Source organism: Coturnix japonica, chromosome Z (assembly GCF_054131305.1).
Source record: "Coturnix japonica strain WE chromosome Z, WE-NBRP24, whole genome shotgun sequence".
Classification (NCBI taxonomy): Eukaryota; Metazoa; Chordata; class Aves; order Galliformes; family Phasianidae; genus Coturnix; species Coturnix japonica.
Window position 1 is genome coordinate 12788167 of NC_140702.1, and position 24076 is coordinate 12812242.

Below are 24076 nucleotides of genomic sequence, written 5' to 3' on the forward strand. Positions count from 1 at the left end.
GCTGAAAGTCTCTCTTCCCTTCACGGGGGGCAGTGGACCAGACAAGCCGAGATCTCTGCATCAAGGCAGAGTGTTGGACACCCATAGGCGGGCTCTTCCTCCAAAGGTCGCTTCCTCTCGGCGCCAAAATTCAAACGTTAGTTGCCGCCGTAGTTGTGCTGAGTGTGTGAAGGAGCTCCGCGGCTGCCAGCGGTTTAGCGAGGGCTTCCTTCGCTTCGTACGTGTGGTACGGCTTGGTACGTGTGGGGATGGCGGTTCGGTGGGGTACAGGACAGTCTCGGGTCTATGTCGGTTGAGGTGCGTGACTGTGTCTGCCCGGACCCCAGAGCGGTAGATGAGGATGTGTGGTGGGTGGGTGGGCTGTAGCCATAGGGATGAGCAGTGGGTGAAGTCGCTTTATTTTAATTGTACATATTGGAATGCTTGCTGGGTTTGCGGTCCTTTATGGTTTTCTGATAAAAAAAATGCTTGCTGTTTTGATTCTGATGTTCCCCTTTTCTTGTAGCTGTGTTAGGCATGCAGTACAGTTTGCTTCTTTTGTATGTGTGTTTTTATTTTATTTTTTTTTCTTTTTTTTTTTCCTTCAAAGCATGAAGTGTTATAATCCAGCCCTTAAATTGTGCCCTTGGGGGAAGCACCAACGCGGCCCTTTGACAGCTTAAAGAAGATGTACATCAAATCAATTATTCTTGAAGGATTTAAATCCTATGCTCAGAGGACAGAAATCTGTGATTTTGATCCATCGTTCAATGCCATTACTGGCTTAAATGGCAGTGGCAAGTCCAACATCTTGGACTCCATCTGTTTCGTACTGGGCATCTCCAATCTATCTCAGGTAAAGAGAGAGGGCGAACTTAACAGAGGTCGTCCTTACGTCATCAATCTTTCATTTTAGTCTCCTGAGAAATCTCTGGTGGAAGACCCAAAAAGTGTTATTTCTGTTAAAAACCTTTGCCCTCAGTTGATTTGCTTCCATCCTCCCCCCTCCCCAGTTCTAACTCTAGATTAATTCAACAGACTTCCAAGGAACACTTTAGTGCACTGCATGAGTAATGATGAATATTCTATCTGTGGAGGTATTAGTGACTGAGCTAATAATTTAGCTTTCTATTATTTTTTTCTTAAACACCCACTCTTTTTTATCAGAAATATCATGTAGAAACAAATGGCAAGTTCTAGCTCACTAAAACTTGAACATTCTGCTGTTGCAAGGAGCACCAGCGTCTTGCATCTCTGGTATCTCTCATTGCCCTGAATCTTCAGTGTTATAGACAGACCCACCGAATCCGTTCATTTTGCCAAAGCAGAATAACACAGCAGCTATTTGATTTCTTTCAGAAGTTCATTGATCTGTTCCATATATTTAGGTGCGAGCTTCAAACCTCCATGATTTAGTTTATAAAAATGGGCAAGCTGGAGTAAGTAAAGCAACCGTGTCTATAACATTTGATAATTCTGACAAGAAACATAGTCCACTGGGATTTGAAAATAGCAATGAAATCACCGTCACCAGACAGGTAAGCACTTAATGTGTGTAATTGTTTGCTCAGAAAACTATGTACATTTTTACTGTGCTTAACAAAGTGACCTTTCAGCAGGAAAATAAAGAGTTTTAAAAGTCCTTAAGTTTTTGCAACTGAGACAATGATTCTACAGTGTTGTTAGCAAAATGTGTAGAAGTGGAACCATTGTGCTAGGTTAAAAGTTGTAATTACTTGGGAAATAAGATTAAGATAATTAAATGCTGTATATCACTGGTGTTTTATGTGGAGCTGCACAAAAACATACTAGCAGTAGAATGTTCCTAAATAAATTCTAGCTTTCTATCTTGTGGCCTTCATTTCTGAGCTTTGTGGTAGATTCTGTTTACAAAACATGGAGCTTTTATAAGAAATCCTTCATAGTTGGGGAATTTCTTGTCAGTCTTGAACAAATCTTTACCGTCTGTAATTGATCTTATTTAAAGCTTCTATTAGGACTGAAAAGTTGTCTGAAAAATCTTTAAGGTCTATTGTTATCTTGGGCATGGTATGTGCACACAAAGCAGGAGTGTATGGAATTTTATTATTATTTTTTGATACATTTAATTATTTTGTCTTTTTGCAGTATCAAGCCACTTTTAAATCACTTGCAGCTTTTTCTCTTTCTTTTCCTCATCTAGGCTGTTGTTGGAGGTAGGAATAAATATCTTATCAACGGTATAAATGCTTCCAACAATCGTGTACAGGATCTCTTCTGTTCTGTCGGTCTCAACGTCAATAACCCTCACTTCCTTATTATGCAGGTATTATGCATGCCTTTCTAAAATTCAGAAAAATACAAATGACACTAAATTTGTGGAATAGCACTTTTTTTTTTTTTTATTAAATAAAAGGAACTTTCATGTGAAAATTGAACATTCAGAAGCTAAGATTTTTAGAGCAGCCCAGTATGACCCTGACTGAATTTTTAGCCCTTGCTTTCTTTCATCTCCTCATTTGTCTTACAGGAGGCATTTTCTAAGGCATATGCCAATTTTGTTTTCCTTCTGGTCTCTAAGAGATGTTTCCTATATTATTACATAGTAAAAAAGGGTGTTTTTCCTTATTTGCTGTGTTCTTTGTTAGACAGTATTTGGTATTAGTTAGTATGCTTGCTTTATTAAATCCCATTTAGAAAAAGATGAGCTGGCCACGTGAAAAGACTCTTGTAACCCTTAATAGAGAGACTAAATCAACCTTTTATAGATTTGCATGGAGTAACAAAATGGTAGAATTTACTTGCTTCAGATGGAGTTGTCCTAATTATTATATATATATATTTTTTTAAAAGGTCAGTTTTCATACCCTTTTTATTCCTCTTCCCTCCCCCCTCCCTTCACAAATGAGCCAGATTACCAAGCAACCATAATCAGGAAGTTACTTGAGATCAGAAAGTCAGTAAGACTGCCAGAACAAAATAAACACAGCATCACTTTCTTGGATGTGAGCAGCAATGCATGTAGAAGCTCTAAAGGCCATTTCAAGCTTGCTGTTTGAAGAAAGGACTTATTATTTGTTTGAAATTTAGAGAACAAAGCAATTTATTAAACTAACTTTGCAATAATAATAAAGAAAGGTTAGCAATTGGTGTTTAAAATGAGTATGGGGGTTTTAATTTATTTTTTACTACTATAGCATGGTACACAATTGTAATTTTCCTTTTGTCTTTCTTTAACCAGGGGCGAATTACTAAAGTTCTAAATATGAAGCCAACGGAGGTGAGAGAACTATGACTTATTTATTTTTTTCTTTCTGGATAAGAAAGTGTTATAGAGGGATAACATGTTAAGCTTGCTTTAGGTTGAACCAACTTGACATGATAAAAATCATTAAAACTCTGTCAAATTATTTTATTCTAGATTCTATCTATGATTGAAGAAGCAGCGGGTACCAGGATGTATGAATGCAAGAAAATGACTGCCCAGAAGACCATAGAGAAGAAGGAAGCCAAACTGGATGAAATTCGAAGGGTTGGTACTATATGTGGGAGTGTGTGCTTTATTTGCTAAAGATAATGGATTACTAGCACAGGGTGGGTTTTTTTTTGTTTTTGTTTTTACTTGTAAACTATTTCCTTTCTTTATATGTTTCTCTATGTGCAGATATTAATGCTACATGTGTTTTAAAAATCTGAATACCAATGTTCTGGTTTGTGTTTCAGATCATAACTGAAGAGATCAGCCCAAGTCTAGAGAAACTGAAAGAGGTATGGAATATTTGGAGAAGTGGTAAGAGGCTTTAAAGTACTGAAGAAATACTTTCAAATAACTTGAACTGGTATGTGGAAGATAGGACGTGATATTTTTTCAGCCTTTTTAGAATCTTTTAGGTGATGTAAAATTTATCACCTATCCAAATATAGACAGTGTGGTTTGCAGGAATTACAAGATATATGGGAGAGGGACATAGGGAACAATAAGCAAATGAGAGAAACAGAAAACATAGAAGTTAAATTCTTGTCTTAGTTGTTAAACTTGCCTCAGGTGGAGTTTCTGTTATACAATCAACTGCACTAGTACAGCTTCATCTAGAATTTTCTTAAGTAGGTTTGCAGTGTACAATACTGAACGTTATATATTATATTCATATTACATATAATATTCTATAACAGTACTACCCTAATTTTCTTTCACCCAATTTTAACCCTTATTTTCTTTCAACCTATATCTTTTCAGGCACGTGCATCGTATCTAGAGTACCAAAAAATAACACGAGAAATGGAGAATTTAAAACGCGTCTGTGTGGCTTTTCAATATATCCATGCTGAAGAGATAAAAGATCAGACTACTAACGCTTTAAAGGAAGCAAATGAAAATAAGAAGAAAAATTTGGAATTAATGGCTGTGAATGAGGAGAAGGTAAAGGAACTTGCACAACAAATAGAAGATATGGAAAAGAAAAACAATAAGGTAAGTGAGAACCCAGATACGCTCACCTGAAAGTCTTAATAGAAGGAAGTATGTGAGAAGAAAATTATTTTTGTAGATGGTATGCACTTAGATTTTACTCCTTCTATGGTGAATTGTTTAGATTATACACCGCTTACTCAATAGTAGTCATTCCCTAAACGGGGGTGTCTATAAAGTTTTAATGTCTGAAATACTGTATTTCCAACTGCTGTAAATCACAGAATATCCCAAGCCAAGAGAAACCTTCAAGGATCAGTTTCCTATTCAGTAAATTCCCAAATAATATCAACAATTTTGCCAGGCATTGGAGTGAGACTGAGTGATTTAAGATGATAACACTTTTCCCTCATATTTCTACTCTGTGTATTCAGTGGAAAACTTTATCTGATTTTTTTTTTTAATTTTTTTTTTTTTTTTTTTTTTTTTGTCCATTTCAGATGAAATGCACTTGCAGTGGGAAATACAAAAATCACTAGTGACCTCAGATACAGAGGTAGAAAAAGTAGTTATGTACTGAGTATCCCACAGCATCTTTTCATTCTTAAGTGCAACTCCTACACTTCCCCTGCAAGGACAGAGTTTCTCAGTAACTACAGTTGGGCTCTAGCAGTGGCTTCAAATTAGTACGGACTTCTGTGGGAAGAGGTTTTAGCCCATTTGTTTTGGAGTCTCTATCTGCTTCATCAGACATGCATCTCCTATGTATAGCTATGATCAGAAAATGAAATCTTAAATATTGGATAACAGTATACATAAAATTTCCATTGTTTCTGAATTTAGGAATTTGGTGCTAAGTTACAGTCGCTGGAAGCTGCTCTTTCAGAACTCCAAAGAGTTGATGCTAAAGTCCGCAGTGATCTTGATCACAAGAAGAAAAACTTAAGTGGTGAAAAGAAAAGGCATAAAGAATTGACTAAAGTCATGCAGGAGGTAAGCCCTTTGTTTATGTTATTCTTTTTAAGCACTGATGTAGTTCGGTGTGCATTGGGACAGCAGGTTTTTATTATCTTTTCAAGGTTGATGGGAAGGAATAGCAACAGGAGGGCAGAAACAAATAATAAGTGGTGTTACTTGATTTGTATGGCACAGTTAGTAGACTGCCACTAAAAACAAATAAGATGTATTTATGAAGGAAGTCCAGCTCTGCTGTTGACAACTTTGTTTTAATTTTGGGAGGAGATCCCAACTGCGTTCAGGAAACCTGCTAAACTTAAAGGAAAAACATCTACTTCATGCTCTTGACATTTAATTCATTTCTCTTAAATAGGAACACTAAATACTTTACAGAGAGCTGCTTTTCCTGGTTGTGCAGTTATCATTTTTTCCTCTATTTCATTTTTCTCTGTACATGTTGTGTTGAGTGTCCTCAATGAGCAGGTGCACGCTTGAAGTATGTAAAAACAGGCTGTGAAAACAAAAAAGCTGACAAAAGGTTTTAAAATCTTGATCAGTGAAACTAATCATAGCTGTACATCATCTGATTTACCAACATAAACTTTAAGTTAATAGGGGTTGTTTTTTTGTTTGATTTTATGTATCATTATTGTTTTTTTGCTAAAGGAATTTAAAGCGATAACATCAAAGGAAAAGGAAATAAAGAGTATACAGGAAGATCTAAATGGTTTACAGGAGGAAAGTAAAAAAGGTGCAGAAGCTTTAGCCACAGCACAACAGCATTTTAATGGTGTATCTGCTGGCCTGTCTAGCAATGTCAGTGGTCGAGGAAGTTCTCTTGCTGACCAGATGATGACCTGCAAAAATGAAATTAGCAAAGCAGTAACAGAGGCTAAACAGGTAAGAGTCAGAGCTCTCTTGATGCACTGTTGGGAAAATTATAGAATATATATGCAAAGTATTTTGGCATAGGCCAAAAAATGTAAGGTTTTTTTAATTAAGCAGGCTGTTTAAAACAGGGAAGTCCTTGAGCCAACATAAGGAAAAGTTACAACATTGCCTTGAAGAAATACAGCAATTGGTATACAGATGACTGACAGTGTAAAATAGGAAGCTTAGAATAGGAAATTAAAGTATGTCTGTATTTAACTAGCAGGATCAAGTGTGTCTGAATAGGGAGTTTGGGAGGAATTACTCTATTACATTTTATGCTAGTCACATTACTTGAAACATGTCGCATCCTTCTTAAGATAGGAAACTTGCTGTGGTTGTTTTGATGGTGGAATATAATTTTTTGTTGATAAACTTGCACCATCCTTGACTCATTTATGGAAAAGCTCTTCTGAGAAAAGCAACAAAGGTGGTTCTGTCCCAGAATATTTTAGTTTCTTTCTTCTCTTTCTTTGATACTGTATATGTGGTAATACAGGTTATTGCATCCAAGTATGTACAATAGAATAGTTCATAGCATGGCAGCCTACAGAATGGCTTGGGTCAGAATGGACCTCAAAGCGCATAAATCTCCAGTGCCGCACATGATTCGGGCCTCTTGAATGCCTCCAGGAAGGACACATCCACAGCTTCTCTGGGCACCTTATGCCAGTTACTCACCACCCTCTTGAGCAGAAAATTTCTTCCTAACATCTATCTCCCATCTTTTAGCTTAAAGCCATTCCCTCTTCCCTGTTACTATTTTCCCTCTCCCCTCCTGCTCATGAACTCTTAAGTATTGGAAGGCCAGAGTAATATCAGCCTGGAGCTTTCTCTTTTCCAGGCTGAATAAGCCCAGCTCCCCCAGTATGTCTTTGTAGAAGAGGTGCTCCAGCTCTCTGATCATCGCCTTTGTGGGCTCCTCTGGACCTGCTCCAACAGCTCCATGTTTTCTTTGTGTTTGAGCCGTGGGCATAGTACTGCAGGTTGCACCTCACAAAGACACACACAAGAAGACAATCCTCTCCCTTCTGCTTCCCCTGTTTTGATGCAGTCCAGAATACAGTTGGCTTTTTGGAATGCAAGCACACACTGCTGGCTCTAGCTTTTTGTCCACCAGGACCTCCAAGCCCTTTTCAGGACAGCAGTTCTCAATGAGTTCTTTTTTCAGTTTCAGGGAAAGGAACTGAGAAATTGTCAGGGATTGCTATGTTCCAGTTGCAACAGCTTGCACTTGGACTTGCTGGACCTCATTCAGTTCATGTAGGCCCCCTTTTCAAGCCTGTTCAGGTTCCTTTGGAAGACATCCCTTCATTCTGTCATACCATTTTAGCTTAGTGTCTTCAACAAGCTTTCTGAGAGTGTGCTCTTATTTAATATGTCATTCTCTGAGATGATAAAGAGCATTGGTCCCAAGATGGACTGAGTGCTGAGGGCTGGGTTAGTTAGAAGGGACCTTCAAAGACCATCAAGTCCAACCTCACTTTGGGGTTAGCCATAAGTTAACACACAATATTGAGCACTATAAAGAATTTTTCAAATGCCCCTTGGCTACTGGCAGGCTGGAGGTACTAACCACCTCTCTAGAAATCTGTTCTGGTGTGTGCTCATAGTAAAGAAGTGCTTCCTGATGTTCTGTCTGAACCTTCCTCTGGTGCAGCCTTGTATCATTCCTACACATCCTGTCGTTGGCTGCCATGGAGAACAGACTGTCACCTCCCTCTCCCCTTCCTCAGGGAGTTGTAGAGAGCAATGAGGTAGCTTCAGAGCTTTCTCTTTTCCAGACCCAACTTCCCAAGCCTTTGCTCCCATGCCTTCCAGCAATTTTATCAGCCTCGTTGCCTTGCTCTGGCCAGTTTCAAGTATTGTAACATCCTTCTTGTATGATGCAGCCCAGAACTGCACATATTGGTCTATAGTAGACAACTACTATGACATCTGCTTTATTGTCTGCTGCCTTAATCCTTACCTGGAAGTTCTCTGCTGTGTCATCCCAGACAGCAATACATGAAGCATGACTTCTCCACCTTGCTGCTCCTGAGCAGTCAATAGCTCTCCATCCCAGCACTCCAGTCTTTGGAGTATCTCACCAAATCTCACAGATATCTATGGTGTCATAGTTATGGGCAAGAGTCACATATTTCTGGCAAGGCCAGACTCCAGTTGTGTGTGGAGACAGGACAAGGGGAGACGTCCAGAAACTGGAGCATAGGAAGTTCTGCAGGAATGTGTGCAAGAACTTCTTTACAGTGAGGGTGACGGAGCACTGGAATAGGCTGCCCAGGGGGGTTGTGGAGTCTCCTATGGAGATTTTCAGGATGCTGACGTGTGTGACGTGGTGTAGGGAACCTGCTTTGGCAGGGGGGTTGGACTCGATGATCTCTGGAGGTCCTTTCCAACCTCTACGATTCTGTGATTGTGTGATTTCAGTTTTTCCTGTTTGTTCCATATGCTGCCTGTATTAGTATGTAGGCATTTCTTCTGTGTTCCAGTACCCACAATGCTACCTGGAGCAGCAGAGGTGTTCCCATTAGCCTTGCCACCCTCAGACAGTGCTGCACCTTCCCTTGGTGTGTCTCACTGTTCATAATGCAGTCTCCCTCCCTCATCTATCTTAGTTTGAAGCTCTTGATCAGTCATGCCAAGTTACAAGCAAGTGAAGTATTTCTTCTGCCAAGATAGATACATCTCATCAGCACACACAGACCAAGAATGCTGGCACCCAGAAACCCCCTCTGACACATTTTATGCTCTTTATCACCCACATCTTTAGTTTTAAGGGCCAAGGCTGCTATTTGCCATTATTGCAAATGGTAGGAATTTTTACAAATTAAGGGGGAATCTGGCTAATGCATATGCTCTAAGTCTGTACTCAGAGATTCTCCCTAGATATCTTCTGGCTTCATGTCTTCTTATTCCATACAGGCCAAAATGAAGTTGAAATATGCACAGCAGGAGCTAAAAACAAAACAAGCTAAAGTTAAAAAGGTGGATGGAAGCTACAAGGAAGACCAAGCGACACTTGAAGCTGTCAGAAAATCAAAAGAAAAACTCCAGGATCAAATGAAAAAGCTGAAATATGAAGGTTTTTTATAGACTTTTGGTGCATAATTTTGTGGAGTTCTGGAAAGGAATATAGAAGGAACAGGAAAAACAAGTATATTGTTTCAGGCACAAGGAAATTTGTCTGGTGAAAGTTGCAAGGGAATTAGTTTGAAATGATTCAGTTTTAAATACTGTGAGCCAACACTTACAAAGCTCAAACTTAAACTTAGAAGAGCAGTGAGGTTCCCTTTTTCTTCCTGTTTTTTCAGTGTTTAAAACTTCTTAAAGGTTGTTTCTTGTTGCAGGTTATAATTGTTGCAGAAAGTGCACAAAAGCGTAAATTGATAATCCTGAAATCATTTCAACTCATATTTAGGGAGTAACATTATACTTTTTGCTCTGTGTATTTGATTTTCTTAAGTTGTTAATTTGTCTAAAACTGTAATTTAAAAATAATTTTAGAATGTTTTTCAATTAGCTTCTCCCCATGTATGTGTATAAACGGAGCAGATGACTGATTTATAAATTACTGAATTTCTGTACTATGAATGTCTTTATGCTGTTTGTGTTCAATTCCAGAAGGAGAAGAGGAAGCCCATGTAGCAAAGAAGAAGGCACTGATTTCTGAGATCATTTCTCTGAGAGAACTGTGTGAAAGTATAGCAGCGAAGCATCCTCATCTACATTTCGAGTACAAGTAAGATCTCAGTGTCATTTTGAATTACATTTTCAGGTGCTGCTTGGTGCATTTAACACATGAATTATGAGACTATAAAAATTATTCCATTGAATCCTTGGCAGTTGTTTTTCTTGTACTGTCAGTGAATATTGATTCTCTTATCTGAGGCAAGTTAACAGGTTAGTAAAGTCAGGAAATTCTAGCTGAATTAGTAGGCATCAGTGAAGAGGACACAGTCATTCTTTAAATACAACCTTATCAATATAATGTGAATTTAGAAGTTCTGTAACATGGTGCTGCAATTCCTAAGTCAAGTTAATTAGCTGAAACTATAGCAGTCCAACAGACTAATCTGCAAAAACGTTAACAATTTTCAGTCCTGTCTGAGGTCTGTGAATAAATTTGCTCTGTGGAAGTGAAAGTTGTGTCTGTTTTTACAACATATATGTAATCTCATATGTGTTTTATTATGTAAAATCAACCAGAGCATATTCCCGTAATTGCGCTAATAACTGAGATCTGTGTGAACAAATCATACTAAACGCAGGAAGGACATTCCTCTGTTGGCTTTGTAACTGACTTCTTACTGGGAAGTCTCTTGCTTTGAAGTAGTTAAATTAATATTTTTTTGTTTATTTTGTCTAATAGAATTAGGGTTTCTTCTACCCTTGTAAATAATAGTAGTTTCTAATATAGTTTTTGAAGATGTCAGGAAGAGAACCAAACATGGTTGTCATAACTGATTTTGTTTTTCTAAGAAATCCAGAAAAAAATTGGAATCCCAGCTATGTGAAAGGCCTTGTTGTAACACTCATCACTGTGAAAGACATATCCACATCAAAAGCCCTAGAAGCAGTGGCTGGGGGAAAACTCTATCACATTGTGGTGGACACAGAGGTATGTGTGTCAATAAGCAAACGCGTGCTTAGTGTCTTAATGCCTAAGAGGTGATTTGGTCCCAGGTACCTACTTAATTTAAGTCAGCAAGTGTCATACATAGATACTGTTGATGAAATGATGCTACTGGAATGCCCTATTGTCTTAATATTTGAATATGCTCTGAAAGGTGGCTTTTCTCATTCTAGGCTACTGGCAGGAAGATTATAGAAAAGGGTCAACTAAAGCATCGTTACACCATCATTCCACTAAACAAAATTTCAGCCAAGTGTATTGGATATGAAATTATCTCACTGGCCAAAGAACTGGTATGTACATAAATACTGTGTTTTTATTGCATGCTTTTTTTTCCTTTTCAATTTTTTTAGCATAATGTAGCAGTCATACTATTTCTGTAGAGTTTGAGGGTTTCTTAATTTTTTTTCCCTCACTATCCTTGAACTATCCAGTATTCAGATAGATCTTAATTGTTTTGCTTTTACCTGAAATTATGATTTAAAATGTAAGAATGACTTAAAAATTATTTTTATCGAAATAAGATTCTTGTAACTTAAGACATACTAATTGCATTTCACTTTATTTCTAGATCGGTCATCTTGATGTGCATATAGCCATTTCGCTAATTGATTATAATATCGAACTACAGAAGGCCATGGAATTTGTCTTTGGCACAACACTGGTCTGTAGCAACATGGATAAAGCTAAGAAAGTGACCTTTGACAAAAGAATAATGAAAAAAAGTGTTACACTTCAAGGAGAAATATTCGACCCTCAGGGAACCCTAAGTGGAGGCAATTACTGTTTTGTATTCATATAATAATTGTGTTTTTGTTGATTTGTTTACTGCCCTGCATATTGTTAAAAATGGAAAGAGGCTTTTTTGTTGTTGTTGTTTAAACTCGTACTTGAGATAACATCATCTTTGAGAAAAGATTTGGTGGTTGTACACTGAAGTAAGACTACAGTTAGACTAGGAAAAAACCGATAAAATATTAGCATAATATAGTTTATGTATTAGATACATGTTTGGCTATTGAAACATCTTGGAGGAGGTTGGAAAGAGTGCTTTGAACTCAAACATTTTTTGGAATATTTCATAATTTATTTGAGGTAAATTCACACATGACAATATGTTAAGTTGGATGATTTCACTAAATTAATTTGTAGTCTCTCCATTGAGAATGATTGCTTAGCTGTTCTTCTGTTTTGCAATGAAAACAGATGATGAACTAAAACCTGCATCGTAGCCAGTATTTACAATTCATCACTTGCCAGAGTTGAATCTAATTCCAATCAGATTTAACTTTGTTCTTTTTTTCTCTGAACAGGTGCAAGCGCGCATGTTACATCTATATTGGTTAAACTTAAAACTATGAGAGAAGCTGAAGAAAAACTCAAAATAAAGAAGTCTCTACTTGAAGCTGTAGAGAGAGAGCTAGCAAACTTAAAGAATACAGCTGAAAAGTAAGGTTTGCGTAGTATAAATGTCTGTTATTTCTCTTATGTGACTATGTAACTGTTGGACAGATCGATATGATGGGAAAGATGTTACAACAAAGGTGTGAATCATAGGACCACAAGGTTGGGAAGGACCTACAAGATCATCTAGTCCAGCTGTGCTCCCATTCCCATTGCTACCACAAGCCTCTAAACCATATCTCCTAGCTCCTCATCCAGATGCCTCTTGGACACTGCCAGGGATGGCGACTCTACCACCTCCGTGGGCAGCTATTCCAGTGCCTGACCACTCCCTGAGAGAAAAAGTTTTTCCTTATGTCTAATCTAAACCTTCCCTGGTACAACTTGCAGCCGTTTCCTCAGGTCCTGTTTGTTGCCTGGGAGAAGAGGCCAAACCTCTCCTCACCACAACCTCCCCTTATGAAGTTGTAGGTGCAATGAGGTCTCCCTTGAGCCTCCTCTTCTCCAGGCTAAACAATCCCAGCTCCTTGAGCCACTTCTCATAAGTGTTGTGCTCTGGACCCCTCACCAGTTTCACTGACCTTCTGTGGACTGTCTTTTGTAGTGAGGGGCCCAAAACAACACAGTACTCAAGATGCAGCTTCACTAGCGCTGAGTACCTCTCTGCTCCTGCTGGCCACACTATCTCTAATGCAGGCCAGGATGCCGTTGGCTGTCTTGGCCACCTGGACACACTGTCGGCTCATGTTCAGCAGAGCATCAACCAACACCCCCAGGTCCACTTCCTCTTCACAGTCATCCAGCCACTCTGCCCCAAGCCTATAACACTGCATGGGGTTATTGTGGCCAAAGTTCAGGACCCAACACTTGGCTTTGTTGAACCTCAGCCCAGTGAACCAGCTTATCTAGATCCCTCTGAAAGGCCTCTCTACCCTCAGGCAGATCATAGGGAGGTCCTTCAGAGGGATCTGTCATCTGTGCAGTGACAGAAGGACCTGCATGGTAGAAAAGTGCTATAAAGGAGATCTATCAGAAGATAATAGGTTTGCAGGGAAAAGCTTCATCAAGGCAGAATCTCCAGAAAGTGCTCCTTCCCTAGTGATAGGGATAGTCAGCCCTTCAGGGAGGTCTAAGGGAGATGCAGCCAGGCTCCACCCCTTCCAGTCCCACAGGTGAATCGCTTTCATCTGTGCTCCCAGAGCTGACCAGGTCTTTTCCCCAGGTGCTCAATCAGTAGTTCAGGCTGGGACTCAACAGTTCCCATACACAGTATAAAGACAACTCACATAAACTAATTTTCTGGAGGAGAGGATAGGGCCTAAGGAAAATTAAATATTTAGAAAATAGCTATTCCACTATCTAAAATATTTCCTCTGTTGTGACTAAGGACTGTGCCTGCATTTTCAAACATGTCCAGGTGATGCTGGATATCACTTCCTTCTATTGACTACCTCACTTGGTGTTATGAGCACACTTGCTGTGGGTGTGATTACACTATGTCATTCATAAATATGAAGAACACCAGTCCCAAAACAGTCTGCTACAGGATAACACTTGTGACCACCCTCCATATTGATAAAGAGCCACTGACCACGTCTTTCTGGTTATGACCACCCAACCGATTCCATATCCACAGAGTAGTGTCGCCTTCAGGTCTGTATCTCTAGTTTAGTGATAAGGTTGTGGTCCAGAGTCATATCAAAGGCCTTGCAAAAGTCCAGGCAGATGATACACGCTCCTTTCAAATATTTGAAAGCCACAATGAAGTCTCCCCAGAGCCTTTTCTTCTCCAAGCTAAGCAATCTCAGTTCCCTCAACCTTTCCTCATCGGAGAGGTGCTCCAGCCCTCTGATCATCTTCGTGGCTCTCATTTGGACCTGTTCCGAGAGCTCCATGTCCTTCCTGAGCTGGAATTACTGATTGTAATTTTAACCCACAAGCTCTCAACCTGGTCATGGACGTTTCTTAGGCAGTTCTTAATGGCCTCTGCACTTCTTCATGTGGAGGGCAACTTTTGTCCTACCCATCCCTCCTAAAAAGCTTGTGGCCTTCAGTCACAGTATTCCAATTGTTGCACTATCTTTCTCTGGCAGTAATTAGGCCATAGTTTTCTAATTGCATCAAAATTTCCATCTCTTCCTGTTTATTGCCCTTCTTTTGTAATACCCATCCAGAATTTCAGTTTGTGATAGTTCTTATTATTCTCCCAAGGAAATGTAAAAATCCTAAAGGAGAATGAATGTTCAAGTGATTCTGCTCTAAGAATGGTCTTAAAAGTATGTTTGAATTTTCAGCTATTCCTTCTTACTGGTTGTGTTGTTAAAATTAGAATTTAAAAGATACATTTAGCTCTAAAAAAATCCCGTGAGCAGGTAGCGCTGGGCAGTGTGGTACCTGCCAGCTGGAGTTATTTTTCAGATTGTTTTAAGTCATAACAGATTTGCAAAAATATGACCAAAAGGAAGAAATACTTGTTGTTGTGTAATAGTTTTCTAATTTTACTGACTGGAAAAACATGAGCTCTGTTTTGTTTCCAAGCTTTGGGTTGTGTTTGTTTGTTTTTAGTATATATTATCAGGGCTTCACAACAACAAGTTAAATGTATAAGTTACTTATCAACAGACTTCACAATTACTTCTAAAGATATTTGAAATTGTACATTTATATGCCTGTATTTTTCTAAAGCTCTATTAGTCTTCTGTAAAATGTCAGCATTTTGTTTTTGTCATTGTTGTCACTTTGGAATGGGAATATAAGCATTTTAATATCTACTTGAAATTGAAATGCTGGGCATCCCTCATTAAAGCAGCGTGTATTGTTACTGCCTTCAAAGGTACCAGCATCTGAAGCAGCAGCTGGAGATGAAGGTGGAAGAGGAAGGGATACTGCAAGCTAAGATTCGGCAAAGCTCTTATCACAAACAACAGGAAGACCTGTTTGCTCTGGAGAAAACTATTGGTGAGACAAAAGTGTTTTTTATCTTGCAGTTAAGAGCTAATTGCAGAGAAAGATGTTTGGCAGTTGAGAACCAAAACAGACAAGGGAAAAAGTAGCTTTGAAAATATTTGTTTTATATTTTGGAGTATAGATGGAATCATAGCTGGCAAACACAGGTGTGGGGCTCAGGTAAGGTTTGTCATGCCCTTCTAAAGGTTTTGTCCTTGTTAAGGATTCCACATACTTTAGAGTAAAAGGAAAAAATGGCTTTGTAGCAACATTTTAAAATGCATCTAATCCTATATTTATGTGATTTTTTTCCCCAAAACCATCTGTTTCAGGAGGTTAGCAGTATAAATAATCTGAATGATCTGAACAGTAAAAATACGTACTATTTATGTTACTAAGGAAAAGTGTAAAAGGAATCAAATGCAGTGGTAAGGAAAACAGCAGAAGAAAAGAATGGACTGAAATAATCATGTGTGTGTATGTTGTGTATGAAGGATGAAGCTGTATCTGTCTAGGTTGCTGTTTCATGGGTTAATACTTGTTCTAAAGGTTAGAGATCTGTTTGTGCTTTTGTTGTTGTTGTTAATTTTAATGATTGGTTTTCTGTTTGGTGCCCTACAAATAACTGGGAGAAGTGTCTCAGGAATTACTGAAAGTGCTGACTTCAGTAACTGGCAGAAACCAGTATTTTATTTATTTGTTTATCTATTTATTTGAGTAGTAGAGGCAGACTCTTATTTCAGAGGCAGGCCAGGATTTAAGCTTAAGGATAAGAGCACTGTTCAATCTAAGTACCGTACCTTTGATTCAGTGGAGTGTGAAGAGGCATTAAAGGAAACTAAGGAGAACCAACAGAAAGCTGAAGAAGAATACAAGGCATTAGAGAACAAAATGAAAAATGCAGAATCAGAACACGAGAAGGAAATAAAAAATGCTCAGCAGAAACTAAATAGTGCCAAGAAGAAAGCAGATGATTCAAGCAGAAAAATGAAAGAAAAGCAGCAGGTAAACCTCACATTTATTGCTATTTTCCCTATGCTACAACTGTTTCCAGAAGTCAGTTCTATTCTACTGAAGTTTCAGTCCTTTCAGCTTCACAACTTATATATTACATTGTAGTTACTGACAGGTGGAAATTTCTGATGTTTTCGTGGTGTTGCTCCGTTTAACAGAAGAGCAAGTACTGTATTATCTTCTACACTATTTATCACATTAAATGTCAGCTCTTTCCACTGAAGTATAAACTTAACAAATCAAAATGTCTTTCTAGGAAATTGAAGCATTAGTTTTGGAACTTGAACAGCTAAAACAAGAACAGGCCTCATATAAGCAACAGAGTGAGGCAGTGGAACAAGCAATTACATCCCTTCAGGAGCAAGTTGATGCTTTGGAAGCTGAGGCTACTAAGGCAAATGTAAGAAGGAATACTATGTTTTCTTATCAGTTTTGATGTTACTAAGGATCCCTTGAGGCTTTAACTGTGTTGTGGGTTTTTTTTTGGACCTTCTTGGCAGCGCTAAATTATGTTTAGCCTTAGCGGGAGTTGGGTTTTTTTGCCTTTATTACCTTGTGTTAATTTTTATTTCTACTTTGCTGTGTCCTATCAATGACATAACATCTGTGTCTGTAAGAAGTTACTAGCTGTCTGATTTTCTTAACAGGAATCTCTAAAGGAAGCAGAGAATGAGCTGGCCAAGCAAAAGGGATTAATAGCAGAACAAACTAAAGGTATTAAAGACAAATCTGCAGAGATAGAGAAGTACAGAAAGGAAAATAATAAACTGCAGCTCAACAATAATACATTAGAACACGACATCAGCAAGTATAAACAAGAGGCTGCTGATGCTTCTTCCATGGTATGTCATAGTTGTGCTTTTCTTTCCATCTTTGTCCAAGTGATTATTTCCTTCTTTCTGTGCAAAGGAAATAGCCTTTTTTTTCTTTTCCTTTAATAATAAGCACTACTTTATTTGCAACTCTTTGTGTGAAGAAGGAGGAGTGGAAACTATAAATTATATCGTTATGGATTCATAGAAACTGTAAAAGAAGGTGATCAATGGAATTAAAAAATAAACAACTAAAACATTCTGATGTTATGGATAAACTGGGTAAACAATTAAAGAATCTAAGGCAGGTACTCAAGAGACAGTGGCTTGGTCCAGATACAGGAAAATATGTTCCATGTTACATGGAAGAGTATACATGAAAGTTCCCCAAAGTCTTGGTCCCTCTATGATCTTGGAAGCAGCACGAAGCGTGGTGAAGGGATCCACCTGTGTTGCTCTGGGGTGAAAAAACTGATGCTTTAGAGTAATTTTAGGGCAGTAGCAGGTTGGGTTTTGTTGTTGTTCTGTTTTGATTCAGAATTTTAGGAATAAAATTCTGTGTGTCTTCTTGTGCACAGCTGGACAAACTGCAGAAAGAGCACAAGTGGATAACTTCAGAAAAAGAGCTTTTTGGCCAGTCGGGCACCACTTACGACTTTGAAATCAACAATCCTAAAGAAGCAAGTCAGAAGCTGCAGAAACTGATGACAAAGAAAGAGAAGCTGGAGAAGTCCTTAAACATGAGAGCTATCAATTTGCTTTCTGAGGCAGAAGAGAAGGTAAGCATTCCAAGTTTTAACATTTAGAAGTTCGGCAGCTTGGGTGTATTGTATTTGCAATGCTACTCTGTGTTTTCACATATTCTCTTCCTAAATACACCAAAAATGATACCTCAAAAATGACACCTAATATTTCTAGTACTGGTTCTGAGTTATAATTGTCCCATTCTTCCTGTGTGCCTTCATAAGTATCCTTTCCTGCATAGAAAGATAAATGAAGCACGATTAACTTTCAATCAAAGTGCAGCTTCTAGAGTAGTGCTGATTTTCACCTTTGCCAAATGTTGGAAATTCTAATTGCTTTAATTTGCAAACATTACCCTAAAATTCAAATCCTGCAGTGCAGCTGAATGAATGCTTTGGATTTCAATCTTGTGACTAAGTTTGCTGTTTCTTAATTGCACTCCCACTGTTTTGTGCTTTGTTCACTGAAATCAGTCACTCTTCTTTTACAAGTACAACGACTTAATGAAGAAGAAGAGAATCGTAGAGAATGACAAGTCAAAAATTCTTGCGACTATTGAAGAGCTCGACAGAAAGAAAATCAGAGCGTTGAACATCGCTTGGGAAAAGGTGCGTTGCTTGAAACCTAATTTCAGCACTGCAGCATGTATTTTCTCTTGAGGATCAGATTCCCCTTAGTTCACTGTTTTGCTTATTTGTATAAAAAGAACTTGTCTCTTTCTAGAACTCATCTTCTATGCTTACAAACAACAAAATCTATCACTCTTATCACTTTGCTCCGATAAAGATTTCCTTTCTAGCTTTCTTGTAGACACCCTTTACGTAATGAAAGGAACTGCTGTTTTGTCCGACTAACTTTGTCTAAATTGTCCTTTGTACTTTTGTAGCCTTGCTTTGTTTTCAGTACAGCTGAAATAAAACACTCACCGTATGTTCTGAATTTTAAGATGTGAGAGTTTATTGAATTAAGCTGATGAAGAAGCCTGGAGCATCGTGTTACCCATCACTAAGTTTTTACAGCCGTGCTTCTGACTCAAATCATGCTCATTTTACCTTTCCTCATCCCACTTCTAGGTGAACAAAGACTTTGGTTCCATCTTCTCGATGCTTCTACCAGGAGCCAAAGCTATGTTAGTACCATCTAAAAAGCAAAGTATCCTGGATGGTCTGGAGTTCAGGGTTGGCTTAGGAAACATCTGGAAGGAAAACCTGACAGAACTTAGTGGAGGTCAAAGGTTGGTAAACTGTGGATGTTTTTTTTTGTTATTGTTCTCTTTTCTCCATTGCAGTTGTGGATGTAGCTGGTATGTCTAACCACCTATACTTTAGGACTGTAAAGTATAATTTTTATACATTAATTAATGTTTTCCACAGTCGAGTCAGAGACTGTCTTGTCCATCCTGGCTTCATATTTTAAAAAAACTCTCAATTCAGTTCCTCTCAGAAAGGAGCCTGCCTTCGAAGTGCTCACAGCATGAATCTGCTTCTCAAAGAGCATTTAAATGCTACCGGATGATTGTTGTAGTAATAAGTGGGAGGCTCTCAAACAAGAGCGTAAAACGTAACCTAACTTCCTTGTTCTTTGTATTAGATCACTGGTGGCCTTGTCCTTGATCTTAGCCATCCTTCTCTTCAAACCTGCTCCCATTTACATCCTGGATGAAGTGGATGCTGCTCTTGACCTTTCTCATACCCAGAACATTGGACAGATGCTTCATGCTCATTTCAAACAATCCCAGGTATGCTCTTACAACCACTGTGATTATTTATCCAGCTTTGTTATTTCCAGAGGCAGCCAGCTCCTGGGAATTCTTAACTGCTGAACTATTTTATTTCCAAGTTATTTCAGCTGGATTTGGCTTATTTTATTATTCATGGCAACATTTTCCCAATGGTCAATGCATGAAGAAAGGCTGTATTATATGGTGGTGCTATGGCCATCCTGGACTGAGGAGACCAAGCACTGAGGTTACAGCACAGCTGTAACTCATCTACACAAACTATTACGTGTATTAACCCAGTGTGTTCCATGAGGCTTTCAATGGAAAAAAAAAAAGAAAGATCCATTTATAAGAAGTTTTAGTAAGATCAGACCTAAGCAAATAAAAAGGAATCCTGCTTTTTGAAGGATTTCAAAAATCCTGATTTTTTTTAACTTTATTTGGACAGCAGCATTTACTTTGTGCTGTTTTCTTGCAGTTCCTTGTGGTGTCCTTGAAGGATGGGATGTTTAACAACGCCAACGTCCTCTACAGGACCAAGTTTGTTGATGGTGTGTCCACAGTTACAAGACACTGCCAGTTAAAGAAAAAGAAGGCACTGAGTGAAGCCAATAGCAACGAAGATGAGTAACAAACGATGCAGTAATGGTGACTCGAACATTCTGTATCCCTCAATTACAGGAAGCCCCAGAATCACCTTTTTTTTAAAAATAAAACAACTTATGCAAGTTGCATTTTATAGAGCTTTTAGTTTTGTTAATGACTTCAGGTCATGGCAGCCCAGAGGAGCCTGTCAGGAAGGTGAGATGAAGCCTGCGGCATTAACAGCTTTTAGTAAATGTGCTGCGATTGGCACCTCTTGTTGCCAATTAACATGACGTAGGAATATGCGAGTTAGCACAAGCTTCAAGCTGTGCAGCCTACTCACTTGTGAGTACAGTGGGCAGCAGTTTAACTGCTGGTTTCTAGATGCTTGCTAATGCTCTTAATAAATGATAAAACAGAAAAGCTTTCCTTGCTTTCCTTCCTTGCTGCTTTTCACCCAACATCCCATAATTAGTCAGAATTACATTTTCGACATGCCCCAGCCCTTGATTATAGGGTCAGTCTCAACACATACCAGCAGCATCTTTCTGTGGTCCTCCCTTTGGTGTAAACCCCATCCTTGTAGGCAGCAGCCACTCACAGCCTGCAGGGACGGAAGCTGCCCCTCACCCAGCAGCAAGGCTCCCTTCTTGGCTTGGCTGTGGAGTGACAACGTGGCAGGTGCTGCTGTACCCAGTTACACCACAATAACGCATCTGCTCTCCCCGCAGTCACCTGATGAGCTCCCATAAATACACATACACAAAACACACACCCATCAGGTAGAAAAAAGAAAACGCACACATGTCTGTACATACAATAAACACACTCAGATGTAACACATTCCAGTCCCACCCCTAAGAGCTCACTCTGTATTTGGAGCAATGCTGCGGAACCAAATCATAGAATTCTCTGAAGGGGGGAAAAATTACCAGTTACTGCCAAGAACAGGTCATGCATCTTTTATTTAAGTTTTACCTTTTTGGTAAGCAACAGGGTTTTCTTTCAGTCAGTCCCTTTACATACTTTTGACAGTACAGATCGCAGTGAGTTTCATGGAGATCTTGCAACATTAGAAAACTTCTCAATATACATCCATTGAAGCAACAGCTTGTAGGTCAGGATGAGTGCTAGTGTCAGACCTGCACACTGCACTCCTGGTATACAAAGCAGCATTGCAGCAGCACAAGGATGCCCAGGCTGGGCAAAGTACAGTGTGTTTTACATAGTGCAATCACTTTTAGAGGAAAAACTCTAGGAAGGCCACATCTATTTATTTTTGAATCCTGTCACGTTTACAAATGAGGGGGGTAGAAATCAAGCCTCTGACTGAATTAACTGTCGTACAGGTAGGTTCTTGTGTATAGGCACGTGCTTTAGAGAGGAGCTCTGAATCTCTTCCGTAACCACGAGAAAGACATATTGCTTTGTGATTCAGACAGTAGTGAACCATCTCTAACCTTCCTAACACTCGGCCAGAGCTGTCGAGCCAGCTGTTTGTAGAGTTCCTAGAATACGCTCTTCCCTCTAGTGTAAATCCCCAATAAAGAAAGTCAGGCTGCCATTGACAAGTATTACAGTTCTCATTACAGCCTTATGACCATGGGAGGCATCGCCTCCGCACACTCCAGTCCACAGCGAAAAATCAGACTAATAGAGACCTGGAGACTCTTGTTTTCTGTAACTGTCACTCCAACCAAATACGAAAAAACCCAAGTCAGACAATGAACTGCTACAGCAAAGCATCACTGGTAATATTCATCTAATACAAAATAAATGAGCGCTCATGACACTACACGTCATGGTAAAGCAGATCTGTAAAGACACCGTAAAGTGATTCGCCCAGTCAAGTTTTAAAATATACACTGTGCTCAAGAGTTCAAACTACACGTAAACAAAGAGCAGCTCCCTGCCAACGAGGTGTAAATCAAAGTGTTATAGCACCAGCTCCCAGCACCGAGAAGTTGCTCGCTGACCAGCCCTAGTGTACAAAGCATTAGTGCTCGCTGAGGGTTCTGCTACACAGCCACAGCTCTGCCTATTTCCAAAGACATTTTCTTACCAGATGCATAACAACTACATTCCTCCCTTCCCATGGACAAAGCCAGACAACTGGATGTCACAGTACCAGGAAATACTGAGAGGGGAATGGCACCTGAGGGAACAGCAGGTACTGCACACCTGATTCTAACCGATGGACGTGGAGGAAAGGTGACGTTATCCAACAGTTCTCACCATAACAGATCCTCTCTAAAGGAGCTCCACGCATCGTAAGAAAAGAAACAAGCTTCCCTGTGCTGGAAACCATGGACATGGTGGTACCCACAGAAATGATTTTATTTCACCATCAGCAAAGCATTTTATCCCCAAAAAACGGCACACGTGGGGCTGGTCAGGTTGTGGTGCAGCACTAACTTTATGCTATGAAAAGTTTGTTGCTGTAGTGGTCAGCTTTGTCGTTCATCTGAGAAGGGCAACGAGGGGCAGGCAGCGTGGCCACATCATCAAATAGCAATTTTACTCCACGTTAATGCAGATATAATCTCTCTTCGTAAGTGCAAATTAAAAAGTATTTGCTAGAAACCAGCATGACTTGGGCTGCTGAGAAACAACACACAACTCAGTTCCTTACAAATACTGACAATTCTAAATCAGTACAGGTTCCCAAAGCAAGAACAGAGTTACGAACATGAAGGGGAGGAAAAAAAAAAAACATTACCACTACTAAAAAAAAGTCATTGCGAACTTCAAACACTCTTCAAAAACATATCTAAAAAAGGTTTTTTTTCCCATTTTTTGTTTGTTTGTTTCTCCTGCAGCTGAGGAGTGTCCATGCAAAACAATTCTGAGAAGAGCAGTGTTCCACCTGGGCACCAAAGAGGCCCAATTCTGTCCCACATAGCTCAGTAAAGTGCTCTCTTGTGCATCCTTGGAGGAAGAAAGTTCTCATTCAAAGTTTGGGAGGCCGAGGTTACACAGCTGGGGAAGGCAAAGCCTCGGTCAATCCATTCTGAGGTCAGAGAAGGAGGAGAGGAGCTAACAGTACTCTGCCTTTGTAGCTCATGGACAAGAGGCTGCAGGGGAGGAGCAAACAGGAGAAGCGGATGAAACGCTGCCCCTGGAAGTTACACAGGAGTGTCACACAGACTCCAGGGGCAGCATTTCATTCTTTGCAGGTAATGAACACTACCCTGCTGCAGAGTATCAACAACACCAGGTAACAGATCTCTGCACGTGAGATAAGTGAAAATCAAACACGCTTTTCACTTCCTGTGCTGGTGGCTTTTCAACAACTGCTTTGAAGGACAATGGGGATCTGAGTAACATTCTTTTGCTGATTTAAAGGGAATTAAAAGCAACTTGCCCTCAACATTTTAAGTTGCACAACGAGGAACATTCTAGGGCAGATCACTGAGAGGTATTTACTGACAGAATACTAACTAAAAATAAGCTCAAAAGAGTAAAATTAACGTTAATCGGGAACAGAACTTAAGGCATGTTTTATTTTGGCCAGGAATGATGCATGCTACAGAGTAATCTTCATTTTCCCACTTGGTTTTCAGACCACTGCACTTTTGTTTGTTTGTTTTACATGGCACTTTGTAGTTTATGTTTTTACAATTTAGTTTAGATTTTCAAGTGTTTTCTTCAATATAAATGCCTTCTCCTGTAGCTCAGGTCTGCTGTCTGACGCCATTGTAGATAAAGAATGGATGAGGTGCTCTCTGCTTTCTGGCTTCAGGCTTTCCCACTGTTTAGACTCTGTGCAGATAGAGAACGACACCAGACATGAATATTGCTATGCCAAAAGCCCACACCAACAAGTGGTCCCCATCCCCACACAGGTTGAAGGACAACTTGCTCACATGTCATTCACAGTGACCATGCTTGGTTCAACCTGAACAGTCTGCTTTACATCCAACTTTATCCACATTTGCTTCTAACTCTCTTCAAGTTTTCCC

The 24076-nt window shown here is 39.4% G+C and overlaps 2 protein-coding genes across 9 annotated transcripts in view; one reads left to right on the plus strand and one right to left on the minus strand.

Moving 5' to 3' along the window:
* Positions 1-139: 139 nt before the first annotated feature.
* On the plus strand, positions 140-20537 carry SMC2 (structural maintenance of chromosomes 2). Of its 3 annotated transcripts, none has more exons than XM_015849834.3 (25): positions 140-236; positions 590-835; positions 1368-1517; positions 2162-2284; positions 3200-3238; positions 3380-3490; positions 3682-3726; positions 4196-4429; positions 5210-5359; positions 5990-6223; positions 9179-9338; positions 9878-9995; positions 10736-10874; positions 11063-11182; positions 11461-11665; positions 12203-12338; positions 15127-15251; positions 16051-16244; positions 16510-16653; positions 16901-17095; positions 17644-17844; positions 18301-18417; positions 18883-19043; positions 19400-19547; positions 20008-20537. In XM_015849834.3, exons 2-25 carry the CDS (start codon positions 668-670, stop codon positions 20158-20160), a joined length of 3570 nt encoding a protein of 1189 aa, XP_015705320.1. In that variant the 5' UTR covers positions 140-236; positions 590-667; the 3' UTR covers positions 20161-20537. The 3 variants fall into 3 exon arrangements, with proteins under 3 accessions (XP_015705320.1, XP_015705321.1, XP_015705322.1); XM_015849835.3 differs by having other exon boundaries at positions 140-226; XM_015849836.3 differs by having other exon boundaries at positions 140-217.
* A 523-nt stretch (positions 20538-21060) lies between these two features.
* The window catches only part of ECPAS (Ecm29 proteasome adaptor and scaffold), a 65038-nt gene continuing 62022 nt past the window's right edge, over positions 21061-24076 (minus strand). For all 6 annotated transcript variants that reach the window (XM_015849831.3, XM_085530199.1, XM_015849832.3 and 3 more), the window contains exon 49: positions 21061-23876. In XM_015849831.3, coding sequence (XP_015705317.1) covers positions 23737-23876 — 140 coding nt within the window. In that variant the 3' untranslated portion in view covers positions 21061-23736. The remainder of the gene's footprint in view (positions 23877-24076) is intronic.

Coding starts and splice junctions, on each gene's coding strand:
- SMC2 (XM_015849834.3), top strand. CDS start 668: ATGTACATCAAATCAATTATTCTTGAAGGATTTAAATCCTATGCTCAG. Junction 2,285..3,199: donor CTCACTTCCTTATTATGCAG/GTATTATGCATG, acceptor TTCTTTAACCAG/GGGCGAATTACTAAAGTTCT. Junction 10,875..11,062: donor ACATTGTGGTGGACACAGAG/GTATGTGTGTCA, acceptor TTCTCATTCTAG/GCTACTGGCAGGAAGATTAT.